Genomic DNA, 20,515 nt, shown 5'->3' with positions numbered 1-20,515 from the left:
CACATGGTTTTGGGGCATTTCTAGGGGCTCCCCTGGTTTTGTAAATCTATGGGCTTGAGGTGTAAGGCTAGGATTGAATCTCGGATTACGAGGAACGATCTTAACGGCTCTACCAAGTCTATAAATACCCTCCCATGCCTTGCACTTTTCCCTCACATTTGAATCTGATTCTACACTCTCTAAGTGGAAGTATATGCTTCCTACCTGAGAGTGAATCGGGTTCGAATCTTGCGGAGACCTTCTATAAGTATTCTTTCGCGTTTTTCATTCGTTTTAGCGTTAAAGTCAAACTGTGTTTGACTTTCTGCATTGACCAGTGTATGGTCAACGTGAAGTTCGTTTGAACTTCACAACGTGAGCGTAATCACAATGGTTATAGTCCCTAGTGACTATACCTACTGATTACCACGTTATTTAGGCTCAGTGACGAGTCGTAGTTTCGGCCAAAATGCGTTTTCTCACGTATTTTGTAACCAAACTACTCTAAGGTATGAAAACCATTTGTTTTAACACCAAACCTGTTTTCTAACTTTACTAAACATGTTCTAGCATGTTTAGCTCGTCGCTTTTAGATTTGTGCTTGTTTAGGGTCGTAAAGGTAAGCGATCTAATCAATCGCTTATACTTTCGAACCCGACCCATTTGGTCGATCTTTAGGATCCGACCAAACACTCTAGGTGACCATAGTTGTATAGGGAATAACCTTCCGAGGTTATACCTTATGGTCACATCGTTTAAATAGTTATATGATGAGTAGTCCTTATGCCTTAGGTAAATTACCAAAATGCCCTTTTCACGCTAAAATTCATTTTAAAGCCTATGAAACATAACTTTTGACATATAAACTGACTTGGCAACAATATAAAACATGTTAAGGCATATCTTGCTTGTCATAGGACTAGTTAGGCGGTCCGAACGCGTTTTACGCGAACGACGCGTTAAAGTAGCATAAGCTACCTAAACGGGTCGTAACGGGTCAAAAGCACTTAGGATAAGTTTCGTTTTAGTATGTAAGCTTTGTCAAACCATATTACATAAGTTCCCACACTTATTTGGTTTACGAACCCTCGTACTACCCGATCCTCCGATAGGTCCGTTTATTAATGTGGATACCTATATTAGGTGCCGTTTGAATCCGTGATCTTCTAGCTTTCTTGGTGGATATCTAAAGTCTATTGAGCAATCTCAAGTGAGTACATAGTACCCCTCTTTTATTGTTTTCCAAACATTTTGGGGTGAAACACATGTGCCTACTTGTTACTTTCGTGCTTTCCATGTTTTACATCATATGCTTGCTATGTTCATTAGTACACTATTAGTACATGATTTCATTATGTATTGCTATGTATGTTTACTTAGCATGCTAGCACATTGATTTACATTACATTACCCTGCTATATATGTTCACATGGCATATTAGCACATTGTTTTACATGACTTTTCTGCTTTGTATGTTAACTTAGCATACTTAGTACATTGTTTTCATATAACATGTTTACATTTGGTATAACGTTTGGTTTGCATAAACGGGACTTATATACATTCATTAACATTAGCTACGCCGCTCGGTAGTAAGTAATGGTACCATAGGACTTGACAAATCCTGTTCCTGACATCCTAGGTTTGTTTGGGTGTAAGGAATGACTGAATCCGAAAACATTTCTTTTGATAACCTTTAATTGGGGTTATCCGTCTGTCTCAAGGCTTGAATGTATGCGTTAACTTACCACATAAATGTTTGTATCATTTAAAACATGCTTTTACTTTGCAAAACATAACTTTTTGATATACTCAAAATACTTCGTTTTGTACATTTTTACATTTGGTTTAAGTGAATACATTTTACTTAACATACATAACATTTTTTTACACATACATGACTACCTTTTGGGACTTTTAAACATATGACAATGGTTTAGACAAGAACATTTGATGGTTGGTTTAAACATGGACTTTATACATTGGTGGTTTGTTTAATGACTTTAGTAACGATATGTGTGTAGTATGATACAAGCATGGTGGATACACCGCTGGTACTTCCTATATATAAGTGCTTGTATTGTATTACATGTCGTAGCGTTATTTAAATCATTTAGTTTGGACTTATACATTTCTACACAAATAACATATTTTCACAAGACTTCGTTTTACAAAAACAACTTGTTTTATACAACTTATTTTACTTGGTTATTCATTTAACCATACATTATTCTTTTACTTATACATATCGTCTGAATTATCGCTTTTCAAATGATTTACAAAACAAAACAATTTACAAGGTTCATGACTGAATTTTCATTAAACATTTTTCTAAAACCTAAGTCATGAATCCAATTTTCACAAAACCTATGTTACTCACAGGCATTTTTATGCTGACGTGCCTATTTTCACATGTGTTTTCAGGAGCTGTTGCTTAGGACGTTGATCGTGACACGTTAGGGTGGACTTGGGCCTTAGTGACATAAAATGAAGATAGACTTAGTTTAATTATGAACTCTTATTTCTTTTATTTTAAGACAATATAACTCTTTGGTTCTTGTTTTAAGACAATGTAATCCCACCTTTGGTTATGAATAAAATATTATTTTAATTACCATGGTTGTGGAACAATAATTCTGTTACAACACTCCCCGACGTTTCCGCCACAATTGATGTTTTACGTGGTCGGGGTGTGACACCTACCGACCGCTCAAGGATCCTTTTCAACCCCCGGTTCGTGACCTCCACCTGCCCACTTGTTTATGGATGATAGGGCGTGGATAAACAGTGATGAACACCATAACGGGACAAAGCTCTCTCGAGCTGAGTGTTGCAAAAGTGGGTCCCTCTGTCACTGATAAGCGCCTTTGGTGCGCCAAACCGGGCAAACAAACTTTTCAAAAATCTCACAACTACCCTGGCATCATTGGTGGGTAAGGCCTGTGCCTCAGCCCACTTTGATACATAATCAACCGCTACCAAGATATATTTGTTTCCTCGTGAGGGGGGAAATGGTCCCATGAAGTTTATCCCCCAGATATCAAAGACTTCACAAACTTGTATCCAATTCTAAGGCATTTCGTCGCGTGCCGATATGTTTGCTGCCCTCTGGCAGCCATCGCATGCACTGACCCACTTCTGCGCATCACGAAATATTATCGGCCAATAAAACCCCGAATCGAGCACCTTCTTAGCGGTGAAATTGGCACCATGGTGGCCTCCAGTAGGCCCCTCGTGACAGTGGTGCAGAATGTCAGTTGCCTCCTTTCCCAAAACGCATCTTCTAATCTCCTGATCAGCACCAACCCTAAACAAGAAAGGGTCATCCCAAATGTAGTGCTTGACGTCCGAAAAGAATTTTCTCTTTTGTTGGTGAGTCAATCCCTTAATCAGAATCCCGCAAGAAAGATAGTTCGCAAAGTCGGCGAACCAAGGTGACTCATCGCATATCTCAACACTCATCAACGACTCGTGTGGGAAATTGTCATTGATTGAATCCCAACGCGTGTCCTTGATGTCTCCATGCTCCAACCGAGATAGATGGTCAGCCGCTACATTCAACGCACCCTTTTTGTCTTGAATTTCGATATTAAACTCCTGCAGCAATAAGATCCATCTGATGAGACGCGGTTTAGCGTCCTGTTTGCTGAAAAGATATTTGATGGCTGCGTGATCAGTATACACAATTGTTTTCGAAAGCACCAAATACGATCTAAATTTGTCAAATGTGAAAACAACCGCCTAGAGCTCTTTTTATGTCGTGGTATAATTCTCCTGAGCGTCGTGAAGAGTCTTGCTCGCATAATAGATCGGGTGAAAGTGCTTTTCTTTCTTCTGTCCCAGAACGACCCCTATAGCGAAATTGCTCGCGTCGCACATGATTTCAAATGGCAGACTCCAATCAGGCGCGACTAGAATAGGGGCCTCAATCAACTTTTGCTTGAGAAGGTCAAAAGCCCTTAAGACATCATCGCCAAAGATAAACACAGCCTCTTTCTCCAACAGACGGGTCATGGGCCTAGAGATCTTTGAAAAATCCTTGATGAATCGCCTGAAGAACCCCGCATGACCAAGAAAGCTCCATATTTCCCTCACAGAGGTGGGAGGCGGAAGTCGTGAAATGATATCAACTTTATCTGGATCGACCTCCATACCAGCACGCGAAATCTTATGTCCCTAAACTATGCCTTCACGTACCATGAAGTGGCACTTTTCCCAGTTTAGGACAAGATTCGTCTCCTCACACCTCTTCAACATCTTCTTTAAATTTTCCAAACGATGATCGAAGGAATCTCCAAATACCAAAAAGTCATCCATAAAAACCTCCATAGAATCCTTGATCATATCATGAAAAATTGCAACCATGCATCTCTGGAAGGTCGTCGGTGCATTGCATAACCCAAAAGGCATCCGCTGGTAGGCGAATATGCCAAAAGGGCAAGTAAAGGTAGTCTTCTCCTGATCCTCAAGAGCGATGGGAATTTGAAAGACCCAGAAAACCTGTCCAGAAAACAGTAATACGACTTCCCCGACAGACGTTCCAACATCTGGTCGATGAATGGAAGCGGGAAGTGATCCTTACGAGTAGCATCGTTGAGTTTGCGGTAGTCAATGCAAACTGGCCACCCAGTGACGGTACGGGTAGGAATCAGCTCATTCCTATCATTTGGGACTACAGTAATACCACCTTTCTTGGGTACTACTTGCACTGGACTCACCCACACAGAGTCATATATAGGATAAATCAACCTAGCATCCAACAACTTAATCACTTCTTTCTTGACCACATCTTGCATATTGGGATTCAACCGCCTCTGAGGCTGTGCACAGGGCTTGTACTCGTCTGCCATCAGAATCTTGTGAGTACAACAAGAAGGATTGATGCCTTTGATATCCATAATCTTCCATGCTAGTGCTTTCTTCGCAAAACACTAAGCAGTTTGCTCTTTTCCTCGTCCGTCAACGATGATGAGATAATAACCGGCAAACGGCGCTCCTCGTCTAGAAATGCATATTCCCAATGGGGCGGAAGCTCCTTAAGCTCCAAAGACGGGGGATCTTCAACCGACGGCTTCGACTTTTCTTCATCCTCACGATCAATCTCTGAAAATCGATCCGGACTCTGGGTACCATCATCACCAACCTGATAGACTGGCTGCTTGAAATCGTGGCCCTCCTGCGTAATGCCATCTAGGTCCCCGCACAACAGATGTATGTCCGAATCAATCTCCTCAATCGTGCCCTGGAAATGTGTGCTCACATACGTGTCGACAATGTCAACATAGTTGAGCGCATCATCCTGAATCTGTGGGTGCTGCATCGACCGCTTGATGTCAAAGGTCACATGCTCATCATTCACTCGGAGTGTAATCTGGCCGGCAGCTACGTCTACAATGGCCCGGGCGGTATTCAAGAATGCACGTCTGAGAATCAAAGGCACCCTAGAGTCCTCATCCATATCCAGGATAACAAAGTCCACTGGAAACACAAACTTGTCGATCTTAACAAGCATATTCTCAACAAATCCACGTGGATACTTGATGGAACGATCAGCTAGTTGAATGCTCATTCGTGTAGGCGACGGCTCACCTAGATCCAACTTTGTAAAAACCTTATAGGGCATAGGGTTGATACTCGCTCCCAAATCAGCCAATGTATGGCTAACAGACATATTTCCTATTAAACAAGGAAGCGTGAAACTGCCAGGATCTCCCATTTTCGTGGGCAGACGATTTTGAAGGATTGCAGAGTAGCTTTCGTTCATCACCACACAGGACATATCTTCAAGCTTCTGTTTATTCAAGAGGATGTCCTTCAAGAATTTCGCATACTTTGGCATCTGGGCCAGGTCTTCAACAAACGGTATGTTTATATGCAGTTTCTTAAACATTTCAAGGAACTTACCGTATTGTTCTTCGTTTTTCTGTTTCTTCAGCCGGCCAGGGTATGGAACTCGAGGAGTGTACTCTTTGACTGGCTCCTGGACTTGTGTTGTACTTGCTGGGCCACGCCTGGCTTGCCACTCCTAGTCATGACCGCATTTACATGCTCGCACGGATTTGGCTCTGTGTTGCCTGGAAGACCACTTGAGGGTCTCTTCGACATCATCTTTGCCAGCTGACCAACCTGATTCTCGATATTCTGAATCGAGACCTTTTGACTCCTCATTTCTCCCTCGTGAGCTAGAAAACGATCTTCGCTTTGTTGGTATCGTTTTTCAGCCAACTGATTTGCACTCGTGGAGCTAGAAAGAAGCTGAGCCATCATTTCCTCCAGCTTAGAACTTGATTGCGGGGCCTGCTGCTGGGAACTACTTCCAGTGCCCTGATTCTGATATGAATATAGACGTGGCTGGAAAGGTTCGTTGTAATGTTAAAATTGTTGACCGTGAGCTTGCTGTGGCGCTGGAGCGCGCTGGGCAAATCCTAGTGGTTTTTAATTACCCACGTTCGCTCTCCACCCAAAATTTGGGTGATTTCTCCATCCCGGGTTGTAGGTATTGTTGTACGGGTTGTTCTGTGGCCTCACCTGATTACTCACAAAATCTACCTCCTCCTCTTGGCCCTCATACACAACTCCCTGGAAGCATGCACCAAGCTCGTGTGACACTCCGCACTGGTCACATCCAGAACTAGCCTGTGCAGCCATCTAAGACTTATCAAACTTCGCCGACAGAGCTGAGATTTGTGCAGTAATTGCTGTGTAGTCGTCCATCGCGTGAACTCCTGGGCGAGATTATGACGATGATGTCTGGCCTCTCTCTCCTTCCCGACGTGAGCTAGACTTCAATGCAGCTTTTTCGATGATGGCACAGGCTTCATTTGGCGTCTTTGTTCCTAGGTCGCCTCTTACATTCACATCTAATCCCTCCTGCGTATCATAATAAAGGCCTTGGTAGAACGTCAAGACCAGTTGTCTTTTGGAGAAGCCATGATGTGGAACATCAAGTAACAAATCTTTAAACCGCTCCCAGGCCACGTGCAACGACTCTCCCTCTTCTTGGCGAAAAGTAACAATCCGGTTTCTCAACTTGGTTGTTTTCTCAGGCGGAAAGTATTTTTGCATGAATAACTCCGCCAGCTCATTCCAGGTCCTGATGGACCCAGCTGGAAGTGACATCAGCCAAGCTCTGGCTTTGTCCCGCAACGAGAATGGAAACAACCTCAACTGAACAGCATCCTCCGAAACATCTCTAATCTTGAACGTCGAACAGACTTCGAGAAAAGCAGCTATATGTCGTCTGGGATCTTCATGCTCGTGCCCGTCAAACAGCACCGAATTCTGCACCATATTAATAATACTAGATTTAATTTCAAAAGTAGGTGCATCTATAGTAGGTCTAATAATATTGGGCTCCAAGCCTGTTCCTCCGGGTTAATTCGATTCATTCAGCGGTCGCTCGTCGTCCGCCACAATTGCGTCTCCTTCGTCCTCTGAGCCCTCGGCTTCAGCGGGTACCACCGGCTCCGGCTCACCAGCTGCGAGCAGCAGCCCAACCGCACGAGATCTCTCGCGAAGACGTCTCCTCAGATCACGTTCAGTTCGTCTAAAGGCTCAACAGTATCGGGAGCAGGGGTTGAGGACATCAACCTGCAAACGAAAAAATAACACAATGAATATATTATTATTATATTAAGGATGTTTTTTTTTTTTTTTTTTTTTTTGCTGCTGAATTGGAACAGAATTTTTGTAAAAATGGGCTGGAAATTTTATAAAGAATTCAAAAGCGGGCCTGAAATTTTATAAAAATCAAAATAAATAAAATAATCAAAACGGCTAGTGTGAAATCGGAACCGAAAACTCAAAGAATAAATGAATAATAGGTTCGAATTCGAACAAATAAATGGAATAAAAATTCACAAGTGTATGAAATGAGCTTGAAAACGAATAAATTGAATTAAAAACAAGAAATATTAACAAATAAATAAACAAATAAATGAATAGGAAAATATTCGCAAATATTCACAAGTATATACACCGAGAAAATAATGACTCGGGTCGTTCCTAAAGCTTGCCACATCCCCGGCAACGGTGCCAAAAACTTGACGTGTGCGCGTATATACATGTTTTACAAAGAATATAACACACGATTCGGTTTTAAATTTATAAAAATGATTTATACTTTAACAATAAAACACACACGAAAGGGCAAGTGTACCCCGTCATATATGTAGTAAAGTATCGTTAAGAACCAAGTATCGATACAAGGATGTGGGCGGAGAAATAATACTAGACCTTTGTCTAAAAACTAAAATAAGCATAAACAAATACGTATAAAAACATAATAGACTCCAAATAAGAAAATAAGTATATAGCCTTGCTTTTTACACAACCAAAGTATATGAACTAAGTCGGTTTTGTCACTTGAAACATTTCGTCAATTTTCCATTTTCAAGACAATTAGTATCCCTTTCGGGAATCCTAACATGACAATCATTCGGAAAGCTAAAACGATAAACACACTTTAACCACCTAAGATTGTTCTTTACCGTGCAATTGATAAATGTCTATGAAAATCTCCTAAAGATAAGTTAGTCATCTGTTAGGAGTTTTCTAACCTCACTTAATCAAGGAAATGACACCGATAAACACAATGTAACCACCGAGACAAGCATAAACTAGATTAAATCACAACTGAGTTCATTTTACAAATCTTGAACATAAATTCACCAAGATAGCAATTTTGGCCTAAACTACTAACTAAGCTAACAATTCATGCCAAGAATTCATAACAACACCATTTAACCCGTTAAGGCCCTTACGTGAGGGAAAGCTTTCTTGATTAACAATAATTACCCCTTATTAAACCACTAACCATTTCTAGTATCATGGTGCACGCATTTGACACAAGTTAAATAAGCTAAACAAGTTCAAAGTCTACTAATACATGATTAATTAAGCTTCTAAATCCCAAGCCCCATGTTTGGAAACAACACTTTTTGTTTAGCTCTATATCTTGCATAAGCCGTTTTAAAACTTTAGCGACACTTATTCCACTTAGCCGGTTAACGGAGGCATTGTTGTAAATTCGGTTCAAATTTGAGATCTTCGTTTTCATGCCCCCTCACTTTGAATTAGTCAAATAAAATTTTCAATATGGTTCACATTGTAATAACACATGAAATATTTCAGAGTTAAATTATACTTTAGAAATTTTTTTAGTATAATTTGCTCCCAGTGAAAAATTGACACTAATTACCTACCGATAAATTTCATAAAGAGTTAAATGCCATTTTAGTCCCTGTGATTTGAGCCATTTTGTCAGTTTAGTCCAAAGGTTTCATTTTTAACCTGTGGGTCCAAAAAGGTTTCACAGTTGCCATTTTAGTCCACTTGGTTAACTTCATCCATTTTTTCTGTTAACGAGAAGGTCAATTCGGTCATTTTATATGTAATTCTGTTAACTAAAAGGGCAATTCAGCCATATAAAATGACCGAATTGGCCTTCTCGTTAACAAAAAAAAATGGATGAAGTTAACCCAGTGGATTAAAATGGCAACTGTGAAACCTTTTTGGACCCACAAGTTAAAAATGGAACATTTGGACTAAACTGACAAAATAGCCCAAACCACAAGTACTAAAATGACATTTAACTCTTTCATAAATTTTGCATGATCCCATTTAGTAGTGCAAACACGAAACCAACTCCAAAACTGTGTTACACACATCACCTAACTCCAATGGTTTAAATGAATACGACTCATTTAGGAGTATTTTGAGTTTCTTTTATTGCAAATTAATATTTAAAATTCTTAACTTACATAATATTTATCTACAACGGAATTACTATTATCTTTAAAATATATCATTTTAACTGTGAACATTGTCAATTAAATACTAAAATAGTTTAATCTAATCTAACTTATAATAAAAGACTCCAAATAATGTCATATGTCATTATTTCCTCCAACCCATAAATTTTATTTATATTCGTTTAATTAATAAATTTCCTTTAATATTAATATTAATTAATAACCAATATATAAATATCACTTATTTTTATCATTATCTTTATCTAAACTTAATAAATAATTTCAATTTTACAATGTAGACCCTTTGTTTTTTTACTTTTAACCCAAAAGTTTTCATCCTTTGCAATTTAACCCAAACTCTTTTTTTTTATTTTCAATTTTGGTCCACCATAATTTTAATCTTTCCCAAGTTTTTAGTTTCGTTCTAAATTTTGTGAGTTAACGCACCGCAATGTGCGTGTGGGGATCAACATTTTTGCGTATATTTTTTTCCGTTTGACTGGTCCACCGCGTCACATCTACTTTTCTGCGTTTGACAAGTTCGTCCAACACGCGGGTCCTGGATGGACTTAGTTATTTATTCAATATTTTACGTTTCGGTTTAATTTCTCAGCAAAGAGCGTGCGTGATTCAAAGATTTTATGTCTGCTTTCGCTCAGCGCTATTTTTTCCCGTTTTTATTTATTTTGTTTTTACGAACTTTTTCAGTGTTGGTGGTCGCTGACAATGTTTAGTACAGAAAAATGAGTAATGCGATTAAATACGTCGAACCATGAACCTAGCTACCGTATGGTGTAAAAATTTCAAAACAAATAGTGTGTCTATTTAGGTTGATATGTTTAGGGTTATTTCTATTAAAAAAAAAAGACAAATAATTGCTCTTTTAGGTAAATAAATATTAAAATAATTGAGTTTGTAACATAAAATACATTTAGTAAAAAAAATGAGTGAAGGGATTTACATTTACATTTACATTTACAACAACTACAAAGTACAGTGTCGGCGGCAATAGTGTCTGTCGTCTATTGGATGAAATGGGCGGCAGGGGGAATAGTGGTAGGCAGTTGCCTGGCACCCCTCTATTGGTCCAACAAATTTACGATTTTATCCCGCTTTAAAATTAAGATTTGTCATCAGTTCAAAAATATGTTTTTACCCCCACTTAAAAATAATTTACGCTTTTGCTTCCAGCTAAATATCTCGATTTTGCATCTGGTTCAAAATTACGATTTTACCCCGTTTCAATTTATAATTTTGCCATTAGTTTTTTCCCTTAAAAATATGATTTTGCCATCAGCTCAAAATTATGTTTTTACCCCCACCTAAAAATAAATTAGCGCTTTTGCTCCCAGCTAAAAATTTCGATTTTGCACTCGGTTCAAAATTACGAATTTGCCCCGTATAAATATATAGTTTTGCCATTAGTTTTTTCTCACAGCCAAGTTACGATTTTGCCCTCAACTTATATTTACATTTTCTCCATCATTTTTCTTTGTTTTTCTAGTGAAATTACAATTTTGCCCCCCGTGTAAAATTACAGTCATGCCGGCAAATTCCTGGCACTCCCCTATTGGTCCATTTAATTTACGATTTTATCACTGAATTAAAATTATGATTTCGCTCTCAATTAAAAATTACATTTATCCAATTGTTTTAGTTTTTTTAGCAAAACTATAAAGGTTTTTTTTTAACTGGTTTACTCGATTTAATTTTTTTTCGTGTCAAGGAGCTGCCTAACACTCGCTCATTAGTTCTGAAAAATTATAGTTTTGCCATGAGCCCAAAATTACGTTCTTATCATCGTTTTTGTTTTTTTTTCCTACCAAAATTATAGTAGTCTTTTTTTAATTGATTGAGAATTATTCGGCTATCATACCGCAACACGAACGGCGCATCAACTAGTTAAATACATAAACTCGTGAACCTACCTAGAGTGTGGTGTAAAAATTTCAAAACCTTTAGTGTGTCTATTTGGATTGATAAGTTTTTGGTTATTTCTATGTAGACAAATAAATGCTCGTCCCTTCTTCTTGTAGTTATTTTCTAAATCGATAATATGCCAAAAATATACTTGTATAAAAGAGACATCTAATACAAGAACGAGCAATTTAAATAAAAAAATATCTATCACTATGTTTATTTTTTCTAATAGGGTAAGAAGCCTTATAGATCACTAGATTGTAATCATTAATGTATGAGATTGATTAGTGGTATGTTTGTAAATTGTAAAAAGAGTTAAATGTCAGTTTAGCTCATGTGATTTGAGTTATTTTGTCAGTTTAGTTAAATGTTTTATTTTTCGTCTATGGATCTAAAAAGTTTTCACCGTTGCCATTTTAGTCAATTGTGTTAACTTCATCTATCTTTTCTGTTAACGAGAATGACAATTTGGTCATTTTATATTAATTGTGTTAACTAGAAGGGCAATTCGGCCATATAAAATGATCGAATTAACAGAAAAAATGGAAACGGTCAAAACTTTTTGGACCCAAAAACGAAAAATGAAATCTTTGAACTAAACTGTTAAAATGGTTAAAACCACAACGACTAAAATGACATTTAACTCTTGTAAAAAATCAAAACCCTTAGCGTGTCTAGGTTGATATGCTTAGGATTATTCCTACCACAAGACTAACAACCAAACAATTATTTGTCCCTTCCTCCTATACCTATCTTCGAATTTGGTAAAATGCAAAAAAAAAAAAAAAAAAAATGTAATTGTATAATTTGACATGTGTACGCAAGCATTTATTAAAAAGAAATACCGGTCTTTGATTAAAAAAAATGTAAAACATTTAGATTTTTTCATGTTGTTCTTTTTAAACTTTGGCACTTAAATGCTAAAATAAAGTTCATTTAAGTGTTAAAAAAATTAAAACAACCATGAACATGTTTGTTTGACAAGAAAACGACTTGTTTAGATAAGTGTGTTTGTGGGTTTGATTCGAAAATTGTCCAAAATCCATTTAGATCAATCCTAAATTCGCGAATTTTGTACTACGACTGTGTGCTGTAAAAAAATCAATACACCTGGTGTGTCTATCTAGACTGATATCTTTAGGATTATTCCCCCCACAAGAGTCAGAGCCAAACAATGTACGTATTTTCTAATATAATAACATACAAAAAAAATATATTGTTATATGATGTGGTGTCGTGTGTATATAAGAAGTGGTATATTTTTGGTCGTTTTATACATTGTTTCAAGTTTTAAGATTTATAAAAACACGATAAAATACTATCACACTACATTTCACGTTGGCCTAATATCGTGATGGTAATTAGTCAGGTTACCTGGCATAGCTAGTCAATTAGCCAGGCATGGGGCGTGTCTCGCCCCCAACCAGCCCATAAAGAGCGGCCTTCTCCACCGTTTTCACTTTCTCATTCTCTCCTCTCTTTTTCCACTACACATTTTTCTTCTACCCAAACCTCTCTAATCCTTGTAATCATTAGTAGAAACTCAAGACTCATTAGTGTAATCAAGATTTTAATGATTTATATAATCTTTTCAAGCTTGATCTTATCTTCTTTCATGGCCATGCTTCCCTAGATTCTTGAGGCGTTTGGGCGAAACTTACCCCCTTAATGTCAATCTAGCTAAGGAAGATCACGGGTAAGCATGGTGTATGTGTGTGTGTGTTAATAACTTTAATCCATTAATATGGTTCCTTGAAAATGAGTGAAATAATAGCACCATTAACTTGGGTCATTCATTTTTTCCCTAATCCTTAAAATCTACCAACAATCTTGTGATGTCGTTAACTTGGGTTGTTCTGGTTTTCTAAGTCTATATAGAGTCAAAACATGTTGATGCTTATAGCGGAGGTTAAAGGTTTTGTATGGGACTTCGGGTTGGTGTAAGGTCTCCTAATCCACTCTCGATCACGGATCCCGCTCAAACACGAACACGTGGTGAGCGGAATCCACCACATGACAACCACTGTAGGGATTTGGAAAAGAAAGAGTAGAAGGAGATGATATGCGAATACACAGAGTATTCTCAGAGATGTGACGTCACACACGGTAGCCGTCGCCAACACACACACAATGATTAGGGTTTTCTTGCAAATGAAACTTTCCACAAAAGAATCGTTGTCTTGTCATTATTCCATTAAGGTATTTATACAAGACACATCCTGACACACATATCCGGATACTACAAACTCGGAAATCCACTAAGGATTCCGAGGTAACCATAAACTCGGACTGAGTTGAACATACTCAAATCTGGACTGACTAAACATTACAAGATAAACTCGGACTAACTAAACCCAGATTAGGGAGCTACATACCCTAATCTGGACAACCATAAATTCGAAACAACCATCTTAAATTCGGACTAGAGATAAGACATTTACAAGTTTACATTTAAAACCCTAAACAATTGAAAATCCAGCACTTATCACAAAAGTGCATTTACAGACTCCCCCTTGATGAGTGCGCCATCTTCAATGCCAAACTTGTAATGTTTTCTTCATCTAAGCTTCGAGTACTCGCTGCCTGCACAGATCTGATTCTTCACACAGAACTGTTCCACCTTGATGTATTGGTGAGCCAACGACCGATCTTCTTCAAGGTAGTGTAAAGGTAGACGCCTCAGTTTCTTCATGTCTTCCATCTTGAAATTTACTAACCAGACCGGATCAAGAATCCGAACTATCTCTTCAGTCACTTTCTTCCGCGTGATGACCGCTTCACCAGTTTTCCCATCAACGTACCAATATTCGATTCCTTGAATCTTGTTAAGATCAAACTTGCGCATCAGGATCTTCCGCAGACATTTGGTAGATTTGTAAACCATCTTCAAAACCTATTTATATGAAAATTTGTCTTTGGTCTTGACAGCCCGACCAACTACAGGCTTGAATATCTTCCACCTACTGTTGCGGCTTTCGGCTTCTAGAACAGGAATTAAGCCTCTGATGCTGCCAACATTGGTGTTGTTGCTCAGATTCAGCTGCGCCAGATGATAAAGATCGCAAGCTGGTAGTGTCCGCAGGTACTTAACCCTTTGTCTGAAGTATTGTACCCCATCGGTGTGCTTAATCATGACAAAATTATGTTGTTCGTCAAAGTCCAACTCCTTATTTTCTCTGAGTACTCCCCTTTTGTATTCACATAAACCTTTTTTGAGTTGCATCAGGAGGAAGGGGATTGAGCCATTTTCGCGGTGCTAAGCGAACCTCTTTGGGAACTTTTTTAGGATTAGGAACTTCCTCGGGAGGAGCATTCCCAAAAACATAATTCCTTAGATCATTGATATTCACATCAACAGATTCTACACATGGAATAGCCTTCGGTGTGTATACAATACTATCACCCTTACCAGTCTCAACATAGTCAAACTTTCCGGTGATCTCATCGTCTGATTTCCAATCTTCAAGAATCCCCTCCACTATATCGTCCTTACTAAGATCATCGTTGCTCAAGAAGTGTTCATCAGCAGTATCCCCATCATCAGAATCATAAGAAGTGCTAGATTCAGCTTTAACCTGACCATTTCCTTTACCAGCTCCGGCTCCACTTCCAGACTCCCCTCAATCTGAGCACCGGTCGCAGCTTCAGAAGCTTGTGAGCTCCATGCCTACTCCTTTTGCTTAATGGTGTTAGGATCTTTGTCCTTATCCAAATTTTCCTATATTTTCTTCAGTTCATCTAACTTGCACCTGACTTGAACTTGGAGAGTTGTACTCTTCCCCTAAGCTGCGAAGAGCTCAACAAGCTTTGATACAATACGATGAATCTTCCCGGTTGTTGTGACAAGTGACTGGTGTTTGGAAGTAGAAGCGATATCTCGATTAATGAGAATGCCTAACTATATAGCCTGACGCTTTAACAGAGCAAACAAGTGCGTGATCTGTTGATCCTGATTGTGAGTTCAGGATCGAATCGACATGATCATAAGCTCTGCAGTGAATTCGGTTTAACGTGCGGAATCCGTTAAACCGAACCGTAATCTATAACACGCACGTAAATAAATGCCATTTAATTACGAAACAACGAAAACCAGACAGAGTTTCGACTCGATCTACATACAAGAACACTCGAAATCTAATAATTGTATCGAAACCGAGAGTGTCTTGTATGATGTTGATGAAGATCTGTGAAGAACAGTTTTTTGTACGAACCGAGTTTCTGATGTGTGTTGTTGTCTGAGATGTGTTCTCTGATGTCTCTGAGATGTGTGTTCTTGTACGAAGAGACATGGAAGGTATTTATATATGTTGTAGCTTCATACGAACTTGCAATTCTCCCTTCGTACGAAGCCATGAATGGTCTGGTTTGTACGAACCTGCTTTGCATACTCCGGTTCATAAAACTTGAATATCCCATGCAAACTTCTTTTTTAATTATCTTCCAAGCATTTGGTATTGATTATGATGTCATAAGTGTAATGTCATCACAAGATGGTGATGACATCATGCTTGTTGAAACCCACTCTCTTCGCATCGTGTCGTACCGTATACTGACCTGACATTACCTATCAACACCTAGTAATACCTAGTGAAACCTCTGTCCGGTATGACACAGACTCAACACTTTAAACGTTATAAATACGTACAGTTTTCTAACTATGGACATACAAAATGCACTCACAGACTCCCCCTTGGACATAGCTTAGAAATCTGTGACGTTTAGTCTTGATCTGCCTCGTATTACATATTCAAGCAATCAAAGTAAAACTGTAAGCTCCCCCTTGAATAATGCTCCGAATCACTAATCATTTTAGATTTGACAATTAATCTTGCACCCCCTATCTTTTAGCTTCCTGTCAAATCTTATCATTATTCAAATGTTTAGATTTAACTGGTAAGAGTTTTCTAAACATATAAATGTCTATTATCATATATGACATTTTAAGCATAAACAAATTCAGTAACCCTCACAGATAATCAAGTTCAAATTAACGACCTTAACTATCCAGCTTATCAATTTTTTAAATTTTCATTTTAAAATTCAAGTTTCAAATTAATGAACTTATTTATGTTCAGCATCTTCAGATTTTGAAATTCAACTTTCCATCATCGGTTGTCGAAACATGAAGTAGAAACACAATCTTTTTGTATTTTTCAAAATTTATGCTAAAACACTCCGAAAATCTTTTTTGGAATTTTCCTTTAATGAAAGCAGTAAATAAATATTCACAAATATATTTTTGTTGAGTTCGCGTTAGAGGAACATATCAGTTTATGAGACATCACTAGCACTGTTGACCTTTTTAAGACTTTAAGTTTTAAACGATTTACTTAGATTGTCAGTATACTGATCCAATTAAATTCTCACACAAATTTCAACTGATTCGAGATACGATATTAATGTTTTAAGAACTTAACTTATTCGCGTGTCCCACCTCAGAATATACTCTCGTATCAAGATTCCCTAGATTCAGTCTTACAGGTGAATATACTTTATTGGTATCTATTCTCCGGGTAGTGCGAAGCCTTGAGAGCTCAGGTATGAACTACCGTTCAGTCAAAGAGATGAAGGCTCGACGTTAGGTGTGTCCCACTTAGGGATCTTCTTTACAACTACACTTGATTTATATCTTTCGATATTTTCTCAATTTTTATGCAGAGGGAAAGCTTTTAAAGCACACAAAGTATTATACGAGGTCTAGGCCATTGCTGACACAAAATCAGAAGACCAGGTATAATACCCCAGATATCAATAAGCATAAAGACCTAGTATCTCAGAAACAGGCAACCTCTCAAACGAAATTTCGGAGGTTATCCATATATCCGAGAGATGTTCCCCACGAGATAAGAAAGCTATTGATATATAGGTTTATATCTCGAAATCAATCTACTAAATGTGTAAAAACCTACTGACATATCATCTGTGAGACCGTTTATCACATTTGACTTTCCATTTCTTTAGCGTACTGTGACTATCTACTGATGTACTATCATTTCTTCTTTTTACACAAAAACTCATTTTTAATTTTTTCATGTTTTTGAACTTTTTCAAATTTTCAGATGTTTTTGTATTTTCAAAATTAATACTCCCCCTAAAATCCAAAACATTTAAAGAAAATTTGATAACCGATGTAGAAAGCTTCATCTCGCCATCCATTTTCTGCTTCACATTCTCTGTTTATTTCACATTCACCCCCCATGATTTACAAACCACTTGATTATAACATTTTGAAACCATTTTTCAATCTAGTTTTATCATGTGTTTGTTCAGCCGTGAGGGTTTTGGCGTATTCAATAAAAACATTTTTTTCAAAAATTTTTATTTTTAACAATTTTAAAAACAAACATATTTTTTCATTTTTCAATTTTTTTAACAAAATAAAAACATATTTTTAGTTTATAAATTTTTCTATTTTTAGGATTTTTAGTTTATGTTTTATTTATTTACAAAAACAAACAAACTCCCTGTTTTTCATTCACAGGAATACACCGCCTCCCGTGCCAGGCTGCTCCGCTCTTCGTGGTGACATTCATCTGTCTTCAGAAGCACCTGTGTCACACCCTGGCTTTGCGGAAGCGTGGTTAATTTTGGTGTGACTTCTTAATACCATAGCTTAGTCATAACAAAGCTATATGAATTAAAAACATGCAAGATCATCCATTAAGTTTTGAAAACCAAATACAATACCATTGTTTTAACGGGAATACACCCTAACAACCATAATCTTGTTCAACAAACAAACAAAACATAAACACAGTTTAAGGACTGTGACTTGTCCAGGAAAGAGTCAAATTCCCTAAACCCCGGATGACCTTGGAAACTAGTGCAGCGGGAAAACGTGCCATACCGTGCCAGATCGTTTAATTCCCTGAAATACATGTAAGTTGAAAAATCAACAATAATGTTGAGCGAGTTCATGTGTTTAGTATATGCGCGCGAGTAAACCTTTATAATCATTGCAAGTGTGAATATTTTGTAAACTCTGGTATGAAAGCAAATAAGGAAACATATCAGTTAATGTGTAACCACATGGTCCAACCTACGGGCGCATGGGAGGGGATAGGACAAGGTCACCACATGGTCCAACCTGCGGGCGCATGGGTGGTGTTACGACAAGGTCACCACATGGTCCAACCTGCGGGCGCATGGGTGGTGTTAAGACAAGGTCACCACATGGTCCAACCTGCGGGCGCATAGGTGGTGTTAAGACAAGGTCACCACATGGTCCAACCTTAGGGCTCATGGGTGGGGTTTGTTATGCTCAAATAGGCCTATCACTTGTATCCCTCGATCGTACTACGAGGATTAATGTTCTTAAGGTTTCACCTACCCAAATCACATAACCTAATAGTTCCTTCCTTAGCTGACCATACCATGTAAGAAATATTCATAGTCATAGTAACATGTATTTCACCCCCGCAGTTTAGAAAACTGAAAACAGTGAAGAGAAAAGGGGGACATGAACTCACAGTCGGTGCGTCTCTACCAAGTACTCCAAATCGGGCACCTGTGCAACGACCTACATGTGCTAATTCTATTAGACGGACGGCCGTGCCTTAGCTTTATAGTTTAAGTTTTTGGGAAATAGTTAGACAACTATTTCGTGTTTACTTCTCGTATATACTTGGTAGTTAATCTCCTTCCCAAGGATGGGGGATTTAATACATGTGCGTTCGAATTACACCATTAAGTCTCACTTAATATATTTATTTCCAATTCCAAAACATAAGTATTTTTCTCAAAAATATTATATTTTCACTTCACATAACACTCCCAGAAATAATACGTTGATAGAATACGTGTTCGTAATTATTTCCGCATAATGCGTAAGTTACGTTTTTATCGTTCGAGTGGTAATAATAATTACCGTTGTAACTTATATGTTTATCATGGAAGCGTTCGTATTATTTTGGATTCGTCAACGTTTGTAAATATTATTTTTACTCTAAAAATAATATTTGTGTATTTTTCACAAAATAATCATAAACAGTGTTGTGAAAATATATTTACCAAATATATATTTATCGCGTTTAGTTTTGTGAAAATCCCACCTCCGAATATTTGTAAATAAAGTCGTGGCGAAATATATTTTGAAAACATGTCAAAAATAATTCTAACACTTGTAAATAATTCTAAGTGTTAGGTTTTAGAAAAAATTTCGCCAGAGTTTCCCCTGTAACTGGAGGTGGCCACGCTTTCAAGCGTATCATTTTCTTTTACAAACTCATTTTCAACACTTCTTTATTCAATCAAACAATTTCCGACACATCAAATTGGTCGACAAGTATGTAAATCGCATAACCACATGAACTTGTAGTTTTTCCGAAACTATAGTGTAAATCCTATTATATTTTGTGGATCTTTATATAAAGTAGCTTAGTCTCGTAAAAACCTCGTTTTTAGAGTAAATCCATCTTTACAACTTCTCGTCACCTTTTATAAAAATTGTTATTTTGTCAGATCTTTTCATTTCACAAGTGTTTATACACTTGTGGTTTACAAAAAAAATCATACTTGTTAGTGTAATATCCGTCTTTTTAGAAGACATGATTTTCTTGACACTTGGTCCTTTGAAAATACCACTTGCAGATACGTAGATCCGCTAGTTTTAAACACTATCTTACAAGTAAAAATACTTTTACACAAGTTCATGTTTCTCGTGTGGTAGAGTTTCACCTTTTAACCCTTGTACCATTCAAAACAAGCTTATGTCAAGATCCATGATCTTAACCAAACCGGGTTAAATGGTGATCTGAGCTACCACAACGTAGATCGGGCCTAAATAATCACAACATTCAAGTACTACAACTTTTACACAACTTATGTGTTATTAACCAACAATATTCATGTTTTTAGTAGACTTT

General features: G+C 37.6%; 1 protein-coding gene across 1 annotated transcript; it reads right to left on the bottom strand.

The window, feature by feature from the left end:
- Positions 1-4,888: 4,888 nt before the first annotated feature.
- On the bottom strand, positions 4,889-6,627 carry LOC110883870. The gene is made up of 2 exons (XM_022131557.1): positions 6,508-6,627; positions 4,889-6,004 (listed from the first exon to the last, which is right to left on the bottom strand). Exons 1-2 carry the CDS (start codon positions 6,625-6,627, stop codon positions 4,889-4,891), a joined length of 1,236 nt encoding a protein of 411 aa, XP_021987249.1.
- Positions 6,628-20,515: the final 13,888 nt, after the last annotated feature.

This window comes from Helianthus annuus, chromosome 1 (assembly GCF_002127325.2).
Source record: "Helianthus annuus cultivar XRQ/B chromosome 1, HanXRQr2.0-SUNRISE, whole genome shotgun sequence".
Taxonomy (NCBI): Eukaryota; Viridiplantae; Streptophyta; class Magnoliopsida; order Asterales; family Asteraceae; genus Helianthus; species Helianthus annuus.
Note: the sequence above shows the minus strand (reverse complement) of the source record. Positions and strands in the feature narration are given on the sequence as shown.